Source organism: Ictidomys tridecemlineatus, chromosome 2 (assembly GCF_052094955.1).
Source record: "Ictidomys tridecemlineatus isolate mIctTri1 chromosome 2, mIctTri1.hap1, whole genome shotgun sequence".
NCBI lineage: Eukaryota > Metazoa > Chordata > Mammalia > Rodentia > Sciuridae > Ictidomys > Ictidomys tridecemlineatus.
Genome location: NC_135478.1, coordinates 75534636 through 75548810, shown reverse-complemented (window position 1 = coordinate 75548810; position 14175 = coordinate 75534636). Strand labels below are relative to the sequence as shown.

The 14175-nt window shown below is 40.2% G+C and overlaps 1 protein-coding gene and 1 non-coding gene across 6 annotated transcripts in view; one reads left to right on the top strand and one right to left on the bottom strand.

Annotated features, from left to right (window-relative positions):
* Positions 1-14175, top strand: part of Ankrd13a (ankyrin repeat domain 13A) — a 36196-nt gene that overhangs the window by 19726 nt on the left and 2295 nt on the right. For 2 of the 5 annotated variants that reach the window (XM_040289351.2, XM_013365111.4), the window contains 9 exons: positions 159-348; positions 4094-4160; positions 5518-5599; positions 6524-6585; positions 7338-7471; positions 8624-8781; positions 9422-9526; positions 11942-12102; positions 13670-13737. In XM_040289351.2, the coding sequence (XP_040145285.1) occupies positions 159-348; positions 4094-4160; positions 5518-5599; positions 6524-6585; positions 7338-7471; positions 8624-8781; positions 9422-9526; positions 11942-12102; positions 13670-13737 (1027 nt within the window). The remainder of the gene's footprint in view (positions 1-158; positions 349-4093; positions 4161-5517; positions 5600-6523; positions 6586-7337; positions 7472-8623; positions 8782-9421; positions 9527-11941; positions 12103-13669; positions 13738-14175) is intronic. The other 3 variants (XM_040289350.2, XM_040289349.2, XM_005340121.4) reach the window with 3 other exon arrangements.
* On the bottom strand, positions 8514-8586 carry Trnaa-ugc (transfer RNA alanine (anticodon UGC)). The gene has a single exon. It is a non-coding gene; the product is annotated as a tRNA-Ala (tRNA).

Genomic DNA, 14175 nt, shown 5'->3' with positions numbered 1-14175 from the left:
TATTTATCTTTATGTGGTGCTTGCAGGCAAGGCGAGCGCGCTACCACCGAGCCTCTCAGCCCCAGCCCCAGCCCCGATCATACATGTAATACACGGCCATCCTGTTTTGGGCCTCTTCCTTGCATTGCCCTTAGTTATGTCTTTGTTTCTATTAACAGACAATTGGGCAGAGTTGATGGAAGTCAACCACGATGACAAAGTGGTCACCTCTGAACATTTTGATCTTTCCCAAGAAATGGAGCGCCTCACTCTGGATTTGATGAAGCCTAAAAGCAGGGAAGTTGAGAGGCGGCTCACAAGCCCAGTCATTAACACCAGCCTCGATACTAAAAACATTGCTTTTGAAAGGTATGAATTTAGACTCCAAATTTTAATGTCTAATTCCTGTGCTGCCATCTTTAGTGACATGTATCTGTTAACTGGAAATTATGGACAGATTAGGATTTTTTTCTAATATGATGTAATAACACTAGTGGGTTTTAAGATTGATTGCTAACCAAATATAAATGGTAGTGGATGTATCCTACCTTGCCTGTCATTTTTATAGTCAGCATTGGTTAAGTCTTGGGAAAGTGTCTTCATGTTCTATTATGGGCCCTGCCTAGTAGATTTTAGTTGGATCTTATTTTATTTTTTGGTATTTTTGGATCCACAATACTCTTTAATTATAAAGTGTGGAGCTCTGAGTTTCAGGAAGTTGAATTGACCCAGTATTGAATTTGTTGTACTGATTTTAGCCAGTCAGATTTACACATACCATATAGTTAAGTATGGTTCTTTTTTCTGCATGTAAGGCCTGATAGTTTGGAGCAAAAGTGTGGAGGGGATTAAATTCTTTTCCAGACTCTATGGAAAAAAATTCTCTAGATAGGTCTGTGTCTTCATTAATCCAGATGAGAGCACCATTCCTGTTTATCTAGGTCTGGGTCCCACAGAGGGAATGGAGGGCATTTAAGTGTAGGGGAGGTAGAAGCCGTCACAGTGTCTTTACTGTGGAACACACTGAGCTGAGGGAGCCCACAAGAGCCTTTAGTGTTGCCTAGGATGTCACATCCAGCTCTCTGCAAAACAAAGTAGCTTAACCTGAGCTAAAATGGACACTATTATCCTGGATTTAGGTGTTATATTCTCTTCATGAGTATGTTCACTGTCCTCTTAAAATTTTTCTTTTCTTCATTTCCAATTAAAAACAAATGGTTAATAAAACTAAGAGATTTCTGTTTAGTCAAATAATTTCTAATTTCGATTAGGCTGTGGAATTAGGGTATCAACAGCAGAAAGAAAAACCAGAATGTGCAGCCTGTGTGGTGTCCAGCAACTCTTCTGTGTTGGTAGGAGCCCATAGTTGGTAGGACTATCCCCTGAGGCAGGGAAGTCCCCTCACCAGCCTCCTGGTACCAGTCTCACCATTGATAGCTGTTGTTGTCCTGGGACAGTAGGGTTTAGGGACTGGTGATAACTTTACTTGGAAGAGTGTTGGAAAGTTATCTCTAGGCTTCAGCATGTGCCTCTGCAGACAGGAGGGTACCTTCAGTTCAGGGGTGTTCGTGACCCCAGGTGTAGAGGAGGCTGCCTTCATTACCACAGCCCCTGAGAAGAGAGTGGGAGAGATGCGTGCTTCAGCAGTTATAAATCACTGTGGCTTTGGGCAAGTAGCCTTATCTCTGCTTTTCTGTTTCCTTAGCTGAAAGAAGAAAATGAATGAGTCTTGAATTGAAGTGTGTAAAGTCTGTGACTAAGAGCCATTGTGTCTAAAGTAGCTCATTAGTGGAGTTGCTGGAGTCATTGTTTATCATGAAGTGTGATTTCTGAAGGGAGTGTGGCAGTTACCGGCTTTACCCCCCGCCACCCCCCCAGTACAGATGAGAAGGGATAGCCATTCCACTTGTACTGAGGAGGAAGGTACACTGTGTACAGCATGGTCACAGGGTTCTCAGACCTTCCAAGCCAAGTCTCCTTCACAGCTGATAGTGGGCTGCTGAGTGGGGGCTCCTGGAAAGAGCTGCTTTTTTATGGTGATCAGTGAGCTTGTCAGGCATCGAGCAAGGATTTGAACCACTCTTGAGTGTGCGGTTTGCTAATACGAAAAGTCTGTTCAGCTCCTTCTAACTTGAGTTGTGAGTGTTCATGGATTGAGTGTGGAAGGCGTGGCTTTCTCCCATTTTATGATAGTCACTTTCCTCCATTTCTTTCTTCTAGTCTGTTACTCAAGACTTGATGCTTGAAGAGTTTTTGGCCTGCAGCATGTGCTCTGGTTGCCCTTTGGATTTTTCTCTTCTCTGAAAGATTCTGCTCTTCCCACCTCAAATAAAATATTCCCTGCCCCCTTCAGAGCTTTCCTTCAGATTGTGGAAGGATCACCAATCCACAGTGCCTGCCAAGTGGCCTTTGGTGTGGTTATCTCAGGGGAGATGTGCAGAGATGGAAAGGGCATGAGAGGGAAGCAGGGATTCTGTCATCTTCAGAAGCCTGAGCTGTAGGGTCAACCAAGGCCCAGGAGTTATTAGAATCTTGGTTTTAAATCAGGCATAGCCACTGAGTTCATTAACTAAACTGCTGTCAGAGTGGGCAGTGGAAGTCAGGACGGCTCAGAGTAGATGTGGATAACTGAAGAGCTTGTGGTCCTCCAGGGCACAGCGCAGCTCCATCTTCTCAGACACGTGAAGGATGAGGTGGAGCAGACGGTGTCACTCTTTACTCCCTCAGAGGACTGTGTGCCAGGGAGCAGTGATTTCCCACCTCAGACGTCAAGTGACATCGTAAAGATGAGGAACCAAGGGTTGAATTAGTTAATTGAAAGAAATATCTTGATTTTTCAATTATAGTGGTTCATGAATCAGTCAGGTATAGCTCCTGTCCCCTGTCCTGTGACTGTTATTTTGTTTCTGAAGTGTAAGAGAGAGCTAGCATTTGGGGTAATCCCTTTAGGATTCCTGTCCATCCCTGCTGGGGTCATTTTTCACTAATTGTAGACAGCAAGGGGAATCTTGAAGCCTGGTCCCTCCTCCTGTGTTGGGCTAAAATACACACATACATCCCATTATGTTCCATCTGACAAATTTGATAGCTGTTGTCAATTACCAAATCTCATTAGGAGGAAAGCAGATTGAAAACACAAAATGTAAATGACCACATATGTTCTTTGTGACTTGGATAACCTTCCTGTTCCCTGAGCTTCCTGCACAATGTCCTGCTTCACTAGGGGTCAGAGAAGGCACAGGGCCAAGTAGAGCTAGGATGTGATGTCCTAGACAAACGGCAGGGCTGCTCAGGGGTCCCCTCTGAATGGTAGCATTTCCCAGGCAAATAGCTGCTTGGAAGAAGAATTAGAACCTCTTGGCTCTTCCTGGTCCCTAAACACTCCTTCCTAGGAGTACAAAGTCGAATAACTGGGTTTCTGGATGTGAAACCAATGCTGCAGCTGCCCCTGGAATGCTGGGCTACTTTAGAAGAAATTCCATAGACTGGAGTCAACAGCTGGGCTGCAAAGCCATTTTTAACGTCCTTTGCCCCTGTTGTACTGGGCCAGATAGAATGTGATACACAGGCCTTTCACAGCTCTAATGGCTTCTCCAAGCAGCTCGCTGCAGTGATGAGTTCTTGCCCATCCACGTTCCTCCAAAGAGCAGAATGCTCTGTGCTTCACTGTTTTAAGATTCCTCGATGGAGATGTGGCTGCTAATGCAGACAGAGCTTCTGCTCATACTCATAGTTAGGATGACCCAGATAAAGGCTCTGACCCAGATATCTCCTTGTGGCAAGTCCTTGAATGCTGGTCATCTCCACTCACTTCTTTAGGACAGCTGTTCAATAAATGTCACCACCCTTGTCTTCTATGCTGGCAGTTTTTGTAAAGAAGCCAAGAACAGAGGCTGTCTGAGCCTGGAGTGAGGCAAATTGATTAATAACTATGGGTGGGGGATGGGGGTGTTTAAGCCATCTGTCATTGATAGCATCCTTTGTGAACAATAGGACTATGATTTCCAAGTGTCCTTCACTAACTTAAGCTGGGGGAAAAACTGTAAAGGCTGCAGGGATAAATCTGAATGGCATATTGTACATGTAGAAATTTGTGGTGTTCACTTTTTATCAGAACTAAATCCGGATTCTGGGGCTGGAGGACAGATAAAGCAGAAGTTGTTAATGGTTACGAAGCAAAGGTAAAAGGAAACTCTTAAAATAAGATTTAATATAGCTATTTAGCTTCTATGCAAATGAGGAGTCTGTTCAGATTTTTTTCATGCATCTGTGCCATGAAGGTCCTCTGGGGATTAAATACTGTTTAATGTGTCTCTCACTTGGATGTTTGTTTTATCGACTTTCAGAAAAAGGGATAGCATGTTCTGAGGAGGTCTGTAGCTATGTCAAAGAGAAACAACGTTGTAGAGAAATGAGTATAGGTACCAGTTGTCCCAGTGGGAAGAACAAGCTAGTCATTAATGCTTCGAAAAAAGAAAAGAAAAGGGATTAGATTTTACATGCTTTTTCATTTTTTAAAATAACCTGAGTGCTTTTTTTTTAAAAATCATAATAGCTTTTGTGTCTCTATTACTTGTATTTTTTTCTTTTTTAACTTATGTCTTTAGCTGATTCTAAGCCTCTATTTTTAAAAAATCAGCCTAATTATAACCAAAGGCTCACAGCCTATTTGCATGACATCAGTGACTTTAAAGCGCTGTAATGGCGGAGATGATTGTCTGTTGAGTCATCTGGCCTTTTGTCAGCTGGAAAGAAGGCTGTTTGCTGGCCTTCCCTTAGTTTTGCAGTACGGAGGGACTGATGGCTTGTGGGGATGGTGCCAGGTGCTGCAAGGTCCTCTGGTGGCCTCTGAGTGAGCAGAGAAAGCTTATGTCATGCTCAGCAAGATGCATTTAGAAATAGTCATTCTGGTGCTGAGTGTACTTTCTGCAGCTTTCAATGTTGGGAATCCACACATGGCATCTACAGTTAATTGTCTGTTAACTGTTATATTTGATTTTCCTCAGTCATTCCTGTTAACAGCATTTCCTCTGGCAGTTATAAAATGGATTTATGTGTATATTTTGTCAGTACACAGAATACCTTTCCAGTAGTGATTTGCTGGTTTTCCCTGCCTCTTGCAGGTCTAGAGAACCTGTGTTCTTTCCTTTTCCTTTAAGGCAGTACTGGCAGATTACCACAGATCAATGGGAGTTTGGGAGTCAGATTTGGGTACTTTAGTACAGTAGGAGCCCAGGTGGGAATCCTAGTTGCAGGACATTTGAGACTGTTTAGCAACAAGAAGGCTAAGTAGGAAGATGCAGTCTGTTGCTGTTCACTCCTCGGTGTTAAACTGTCAAATATGGAAAGTATCTGCTGATGCATTTCTAAGTTGGTAGTTACATATTTTCTTTAAAGGTTCCTAATGATTGTTAACCATTTATCATTTTTATTTTGCTAGATTTTTTTTTTTTGCTTCAGCATTCTTGCTCTTGCTGTGCTTATTTTTTGAGATTTGATTCCCTGTGTCACTATTTTCTTTTGCACACATCTCTCAAGGTCTACACAGTAAACAATGTGAATGTGATAACCAAAATACGCACAGAACATCTGACTGAGGAGGAAAAGAAGAGGTACAAAGGTAATCACCGCCACCCTCCTGCCTCTTTGGTTTTCTTCTTCTCTTTTTCCTTGTATTTTTCACTCTAGAGAGAGCCTTTGTTTGTTCTGTTAAGTTTGCAGTAATGTGATCTGGACATGCTAATCCTAAGCCTGACTTCTTTTTTATGAAAATTTCCTGAGACTGACTCATTCTTGGAGTGTTTCCCTGTAGTTGTCTCAGCTGTAATTAAAGCCATTCATGAGGGTTTGTTTATGTGTTATGATGAACAATTGTTATATTCAGCCAAAAAAATGTAGATAAGGATGTGGGAGAATAGTATCTTGGGATAAGTGATTTAGTCTTAACTATTGCAATGAAAGATTTGGATGGAACCTGGGTCCTGAGCCAAACAGTTGCCACATCCTGACTCTGTCAGCTCTGTGACCTTGTGAAGTTACACATGCTCCATGCCTAAATTTTCTTGGTAGTAAAATGAGGGGGATACTGGTCCTTTTTCAGTTATTGAGAAGAATGAGATGAGCAGCCACGTGCAAACCTTTAGTACGGCACGTGCAGCATGTGGTAAGCATGTGGTTGCCGCTTACCACCAAGCACCACCATGACTGTGCCCATTGCTCAGTTTGACAGGAAACTAAGGCCCAGAACATATGGCAGTGAGTGACCGAGGTGGGATTAGAATCCAGATCTGGCTCACTCTTAAATCACAACTCTTTCTACTATTCTGCTCAATTCTTTCTACTATTCTGCTGAATTCTTGGTTTAGTGATCTTAATGAAAAATGTTCTGTAAAGGATAAATTAGAGTTATGGATGATTTTTATCAGCCTGACTATAAATGGGTTTCCTAATGCAGGTAATTTGGATCCAAAACATTAAAATATGATAAGGAACTTTTTCTATAGTCATAGTCAATTGTAATATTAAACATTCCCTCCCTCTGCAGCAGACAGGAATCCACTGGAATCTCTGCTGGGAACTGTGGAACACCAGTTTGGTGCTCAAGGGGTAAGTTGAAGCCACATGCTTTCAGCTCAGTTTAATGAAAAAAAAAACACAACAACACATTATGTGTCTTGTGATGGATCCTGATTAGGCTGCTCTCTTCAGAAATATTAGAGAACTCTCAAGTTGGAATTGGAGGTATAATTTTGGATGAGAATTAGATGAGGGAGTCTTTGAAAATAAAGGTTTTGGAGGAGGGCTAAGAGTATAGAAATCAGGTGTTCTTGCTCTTGCTTTTGCAGTCACTCATCCAGTATAAACTATGGTCCTTTCTATTAAAATGGCACTTAAAAAAGGGTTTGGGACTGTATTGTAATAGAGCATCTTAATAAACATTTTCTGATTTGTTCCCCACAATAAACTATGTGCAGTTGGTACAATCCGTGTTACTGGGTGAGGTTCCAAAAAAAAAGTAATAATTTTCTTTCCAGTGTTAAAACTTGAGAATGATAGAACTAGCACTTCAATTTCAAGTCTTTCATTTCGTACACACTTTCAGATATTCTATCTCCCTCTCTCTTTTCTTTTCATAAGCAGGAGGAGAATAGAGAAAAATTTAAAGTTGGGAAACATTAGACTTGCCATGGTAATATCTTTATAGACTTTCTTGTTCCATGCAGTAACTTAATTTTAAAAGGTTAATGACTGGAACCTCTTGATCTGTAGTTGGTTAACATGTCCGCCTCAGAGACCTGGTACACTAGGTGGAAACCTGTATTACTTGGCACTTCTGACTCTCCTGAATTCTGGCTCAGCAGGACCTCACCACAGAGTGTGCCACTGCAAACAACCCCACGGCCATCACGCCTGAAGAGTACTTCAGTGAAGAGTTTGATCTGAAAGACAGGGATATTGGAAGGCCAAAAGAGCTGACAATTAGAACACAAAAGTAAGAATGATTTGGTTGCTACTTTGAACTGATGGATTTTTCTCAGAGGTGCTGTTTTATGGTGTTAGGTTGTCATTCCTCTGCTCCTTTCCTTTCAAAAGAATTTTTAAATTACTTTGTCTGATGAAAACTAACTGTAGATTGTCCCTTTTCCAAATGGACTATAGAGTAGATATAGGAATTCTTTCTGCTGGGTGCAGTGGTGCACACTGTAAAACTAGCTACTTGGGAGGCTAAGGAAGAAGGATCGTAAATTTGAGGTCATCCTGGGAAATTTAGAGAGATTCTGTCCCAAAATAAAAAAATAAAAAAGGGCTGGGGATGTAGCTCAGTGGTAAAGTGCCTTTGGGTTCCATCCCCAGTATGAAAAAAGAAAAGAGAAAAAGAATTCTTTTTTCTTATTTAATCTTTTTATTATGAACAAATCTTGGCCAATCAAATGAAATTATTTCCATCAGCTATCAATTTCTTCATGCTTATTATCAGTTAAGGCTACTGTAAGAGTAGGTTGTAATATAGACAATTTTCCCCATTGCCCGATTCCAGGGTGATCTGAATTCCTCATGGGTCCAGTCCCTCAGTAGTTCTGAATTAAAAGATAATGGGGGTGGGCGCAGAGAAAAAATGGAGAAACTTTGACTGGGCAAAGGGCAGGGTCAGGTGGGGAGGAGGCATAGGGGCATGAAAGATGGTGGAATGAGATGGACATCATTACCCTCAGTACATGTATGGCTGCACATAAGGTGCGATGCTACGTCTGTTGTGTACAACCAGAGAAATGAAAAGTTGTGCTGCAATTGTATACAACAAATCAAAATGCATTCTACTGTCATATATACCTAATTAAAATAAACAAATAAGTAAATTAAAAAAAAAGAGATAATGGGGAAGAATGTGGAATAAGGAGGCTGGTGTTGTCTAGCTTACTGCATAGCAATAAAGTGCTCTCCCCACGTGGTGGAGGTAGCCTTAGTATTTCTTTCTTTTTTTTTTTTTTAGTTGTAGATGGACACAATATCTTTATTTTTATTTATTTATTTTTATGTGGTGCTGAGGATTGAACTCAGGGCCTCATGCGTGCAAGGCAAGTGCTTTACCACTGAGCTACAACCGCAGCCCTGGCCTCAGTATTTCTTTGATCAAATTCTACAGGTTTAAAGCAATGCTGTGGATGTGCGAAGAATTTCCCCTCTCCCTGGTGGAGCAGGTCATTCCTATCATTGACCTCATGGCTCGAACTAGTGCTCATTTTGCAAGACTGAGAGATTTCATCAAGCTGGAATTCCCACCTGGATTTCCTGTTAAAATAGGTATCATTAAGTAAAACTCAGGAACACTTGTAAGTTCTGCCTATTTTTGTGGATGACAGAATCACAGAACTGGAGCACATTTGGTACAGGGTAGCACACAATAAACATAATGCAGGGATCTGAATTATTTTCTGGTTTGATTTGATTTAAAGAAGTGTCATGATGCTAATAAGTTCATTTTACATATTAAAATTTGGAGATCTCCAACCATCAGTTCAATTTACATATGGTGCTGACAGATTAAAAAGGCATGGAAGAATTCATTGTGTTAATGTCAACTGTAAGTGAAACTTCAAATTTGATAATTACTTAAGACAATTGACACCAAGATCCTTTGATAACATAAATATATTTTAGGGCCTGAACTAGTATGTATAATGTTTTATATAATCCATATTATTTGTGAGGAATTTTAACATTCCTGACATTTGAATTCTGGTCAGTCACTTAATCGATGTGATTGAGAAGAAAATACTTAACTCTGAATCTACTGTTTTCCCTGTATGTTGTTAGGAGGTTTCAGTGAAATCATAATGGTAAGAAGTGCTTGGCATAGTACCAGTTAGTAAGGACACAGTAAGGGAATGCTTTCAGTATTCTTCTCAAGAAGTTTATTTATAAGAATTTTTACTTTTTATAGAAATTCCCTTGTTTCACGTCTTAAATGCACGGATTACTTTTGGAAATGTTAATGGTTGTAGCACTGCTGAAGAAACTCAAAATGAAGGGACCCAGGCTGATTCAGGTAAGAAAGCAAAATTGTTTTGTGATTAAAAGAAGTTCATATATTAGTCATTAAATTAATTATTTAGTTTGAAATGGGGGTATCTTGTGAAGTAGATCTCTGTTGGATAAGAAAAATTAGATTTAGTTTAAATTAAATGAAACAATGACTTGTAGAATATGTACGACCCCACTCGTATTAAAAAGACAGTATATTCTTAAAAATCAGATTTATTAAGGGTGATGTCCGTACAGTCTAATGCTCCCATTTAAAGTGGATTTGAATGAATGTGTACCTGGACACCACCACAGTCAAGACAGAGAGCATTCCTAGGTGCCTCCATTATTTATTTCCTCATGTTCCTTTGCGTCAATCCAATTCATATTTGGGATACTATTATAAATGGATCTGTTTTATTATTTTGTTCAGTTATATTATATAGAAATTGATTTTTAAATTTTGACCTGTTATCATGTAACATTACTGAATTTACTTGACTTCTGGTATTTTTTTTTTTGTAGATTCCTTAGAATTTCTTATGTACATGATCATTTTGTCTGTGAATAAATACAGTTATAATTCTTCCCTGTCATTCTTTAAGCCGTTTATTTCTTTTTCTTGCTTTGTCAGACTGGCTAGGACATCCAGTACAGTGTTGAATAAGAGTGGTAAGAATGGACATCCTTGCCTTGTCCCTGACTTTAGTGGAGCAAGGGTTGTTTCATTATTAAGTATATTAGTTGTAGGTTTCTTTGTAGATGTCCTTGAGTAGGTTAAGGAGATTCTCCATTTGTATCCTTAGTTTGTTGAGAGTTGTTTTTGTTCTGTTGTGGTTTTGAAGTATTGGGGATCAAGCTCATTGTTGAGGGTTTTTACCATTGTTAATTGATTTTTATTAAATGCTTTTTCTCCAACTATTGAGGTGGTCATATGGTTTTTCTCTTTTTAGTCTACCAGTCTGATGAAGCATTTTAGTGTACATAACTTAAAATTTGAAATTAAAAAAGTTGTAGGTGAAAAATAATGTACAATTTTATACTCCCATGTGGCAGTAAAGTTGGGTAATATTTTGGCAGGAAGTGTAAATTGGAATACTTTCTTGAAAAAAACAACACCTGGCATTAATTAGTAAATTAAGATGTGACACTCTATGATCTAACAATTTTTAGGTATCTACCCCAGATAAACTCATTCATATGGGCATCTGGAGACCCCCAGTAATGGCCAACAGAATTGCTTACAATAGTGAAAATCTGAAAACTACATAGATGTCATGAGATCATAGAATGTGCTAATTGTGTTATATAATACAACAGAATAAAATACAGTAGTGAAAATAAAAATTTATAGCCAAGTGTAGCAAAACTTAAAAACATAGTGTTGAATGAAAAATAAAACCAGTTTGAATAATTCTGTATGATTCCATTTAAGTCAAGTTGAAAACAGGTTAAACAAACCACTCAGATTTTGCACATGTAGTAAAATTCCATAGAAGAGCAAGGTAGTGAAAACTGCAGTTGGAGGAAGGGGATATTAAGGGATGTACACTTGGGATATGCATGGGCAGTATTCCATGTCTTAGGCTAGGGAAGGAGACACAGGCATTTGTTTTATGGTTGTCATTTTTAAGTGTTTAGATAGTTCGTATACTCCCTTTTTTATATGTTTACCATATTTCCTATTTTAAAAGGAAAAACACATTAGTGTGACTCCCTGTATAAAGACACATAAACACTCCCATGTAGACATACATATAGCGCGGTCCTCAAAGGACACACAAGGAAACCCTTGTTACCTCTGGAGTTTGGAAATAGAATTAAGGAGAGAAATCTTCACTTTTCATTCTGTAGTCTCCTATTTTTTATTTTTTTTATTTTTTGGTACTTGGGATTGATCCCAGAGGCGGTTTCCCATTGAGCTAACATCTCTAGGCCTTTTTATTTTTTATTTTGAGACAGGGTCTTGCTAAGTTGCTGATGCTGGCCTCAAACTTGCAACCCTCCTGCCTCAGCCTCCTGAGTCCCTGCGATCACAGGCATGTGCTACTGTGCTGTATTTTAATTTTTATAACTGCATTAATTTGTTTGCTAAAATCAAGGCAAAAGAAAAAGGTGCATTATGATATTTTTTATTGTCATAATTTTTTTCTCAAAATCTTTTACATAATAGCAAACGTTGATTATTCAACTTTGATCCTTTCATTCTTTTATTTAATTAAAAAAATTTTTTTTTAAGTTGGCATGGTGGTGAGTGCCTATAGTCCCAGATACTTGGAAGGCTGAGGCCAGAGCACGAGGCCAGCAGTTTGTGGCCAGCCTGAGCAACATAGTGAGACCCTGTCTCCAAAACAAAACAAACTCCCTACCCACATCGAAGTTTGACTGGAAAGTTGTTATAATTAACTTGGACGCTGGATGGTTGCCTTTTGTGTTTCAGCTTCCCAGGTCACCAATTTTGAGGTTGATCAGTCTGTGTTTGAAATTCCTGAATCTTATCACATTCAAGACAATGGCAGAAATGTGCATTTGCAGGATGAAGATTATGAGATAATGCAGTTTGCCATCCAGCAGAGCCTCTTGGAGTCCAGCAGGAGCCCGGTGAGTTTGCAGGATAAATGACAGGGCTTTGGAAGTGTTACCCTCAGGTTTCAGCTATCACCAGAGACTTAGTCTAAATAGCAAGTCTGGTGCATCGAGTATACACACAGATCATTCAATGTTCTATAAACCAGGTCTTTTACAAAAGCTCGTCATATTCGAGACCATCTACGTAATCCCAGTCAGCATCACTCACAAGGTGCCTTCAGACAGGCTTTCCTTTTTCTGTTGTGTTCACCTGTGTAACTAATGATTATGTACATTTCAGGGTGTGCTTTATAATTTTCTAGTATTGAAGCAGTAATTTCAGGGTAACTTACACTATTGTCTTTTTCCTGAGATACTATTTGTCAGTAGACTTAGATGAAGGTAGTAATGGGCTTTTAATCCCCACCTCCTCCCCAAGAAAGGACAACATGGGGTGGTGGTTCCCCAGTAAGTAGGTGATGAAAATGGCTTTTGATTCTGAAGTATGCAAATTTTTTGACTCATGAGAGGCATCATCCCCTTAAACTCTCTGCTTCTCTAGCAAAAAGTAGAGCTAGGAACAGGAGAGACCTGGGTAAGAATAGTGGCCTTATGTCCTGTTGGTGGTGTCTTCAGACTTCACCTGCTTAGGACAGTCTGAACCTCAGCCCTCCCCCATCATTGGCTCCTTCTGTCCTCTCCCTTCTCTGGTTCTCTGCTCTACTCTGCTGGGTCTGGTCTGCTTTTTCCACCTTCTGATGGAACCCGTGGGCTCCTGCTGTCCATTGGTTTGGTCGCTGCTTTTCTCTTTCCTCCCAATGTGCTCTCAGCAGGTATTTGCAGAGTGTGCTGGGAATTCTTTGGTGAGGCGGCCCTGCCCCATCCTCCTGGGGCTGCTAAGCTTGGAGAGTAGTACCCACATTTTAGCACCTCTACTTATTGAGGTTTGGGGTTTTATGGTTTATCCTCAAGTCTTAAGCTTGAGTAATCCGAGTCCCCTCCTTCACGTCCTCTGCTACCACCATAGACCAATTCACAGACCCATTCAGTTTTCTGAGGCTGCTGGGTTGAAGGCCAGATTCCAGAGCAGGCATGTTCCCTTGGGAGGCTCCCTGGTAGATCTCCGCCCCAAACCTCAGTGCCAGCCCAGCACACTCTTCCTTCCGTCCCTTCTGTAAATAGGATTAGCTTTTCCAAACCCAGTATCCATGGAAACTTTATTGACGTAAATTTTGACAAGGGGAGTAGCCAAAGTTCCGTACGACAAATATTGAATTATGTCTTCTGCCCTAAAAACCTGCTTTGGTCATTTAAATGTCATAAAATGCCCAAGTTTAGCTGTTTTCATTAGATTGATTTTTGTGAAGAGTGTGGTGGTAGTTGTTCATCAGGGTAGCACTGCATGGTGGTACTGGTTGTGACCTGACATTTGGTGTTATTATTGAGGTAACCCAAGTCCTTGTCAGTATTCCACACCAGACTACCAATAATAGGCATGTAAATATTTAAAATTTTGTTTCTTGCTGCTTTGGTTTCCTTATCAGTGTGGTAACTATTCCTTCTAAGAGGTATTCATGTCAATTGTGTTTGATTTTGCTAGGAACTTTCTGGACCAGCTTCGAATGGAGGAATCAGCCCAACACAGAGCTATGAGGCCCAGTACGAGAGGTAATTGACACGAGTCTTAATGATGTGGCTCTTGTCAAACCAAAGTTGACAAAGGCACTTAATAACGCAGGCAGACACATGGCCCAGCCCCTAGCAGGAGAGACAGTGTGTAAACTCTGCTGTTTCCTCTTTGGCAGTTAGTCCTTAAACCAGCTCTGAACCCTTGACAGTGCCTTTCCAGGAAGGGGTGGTAATGCTGACTGGTTCCCAGGTCTGCGCCATTGGCAAAAGATCAAGGAAATGTTTTCTGATTGGTTTGATCCTCTATGAACATCTGATCACAGGGGAAGTTTCTCCAGTGGGAAGTTTATACAGTGTTAAAGATTACCACACTTGGAGTAAGAGCTACAGAGATGATTAGAAGCACTTTTTAAGGGAAAAACTGATTCATTTTCTTATACTTTAAGGATGTATGAGAAACTGTTAGGGAGAACCTGG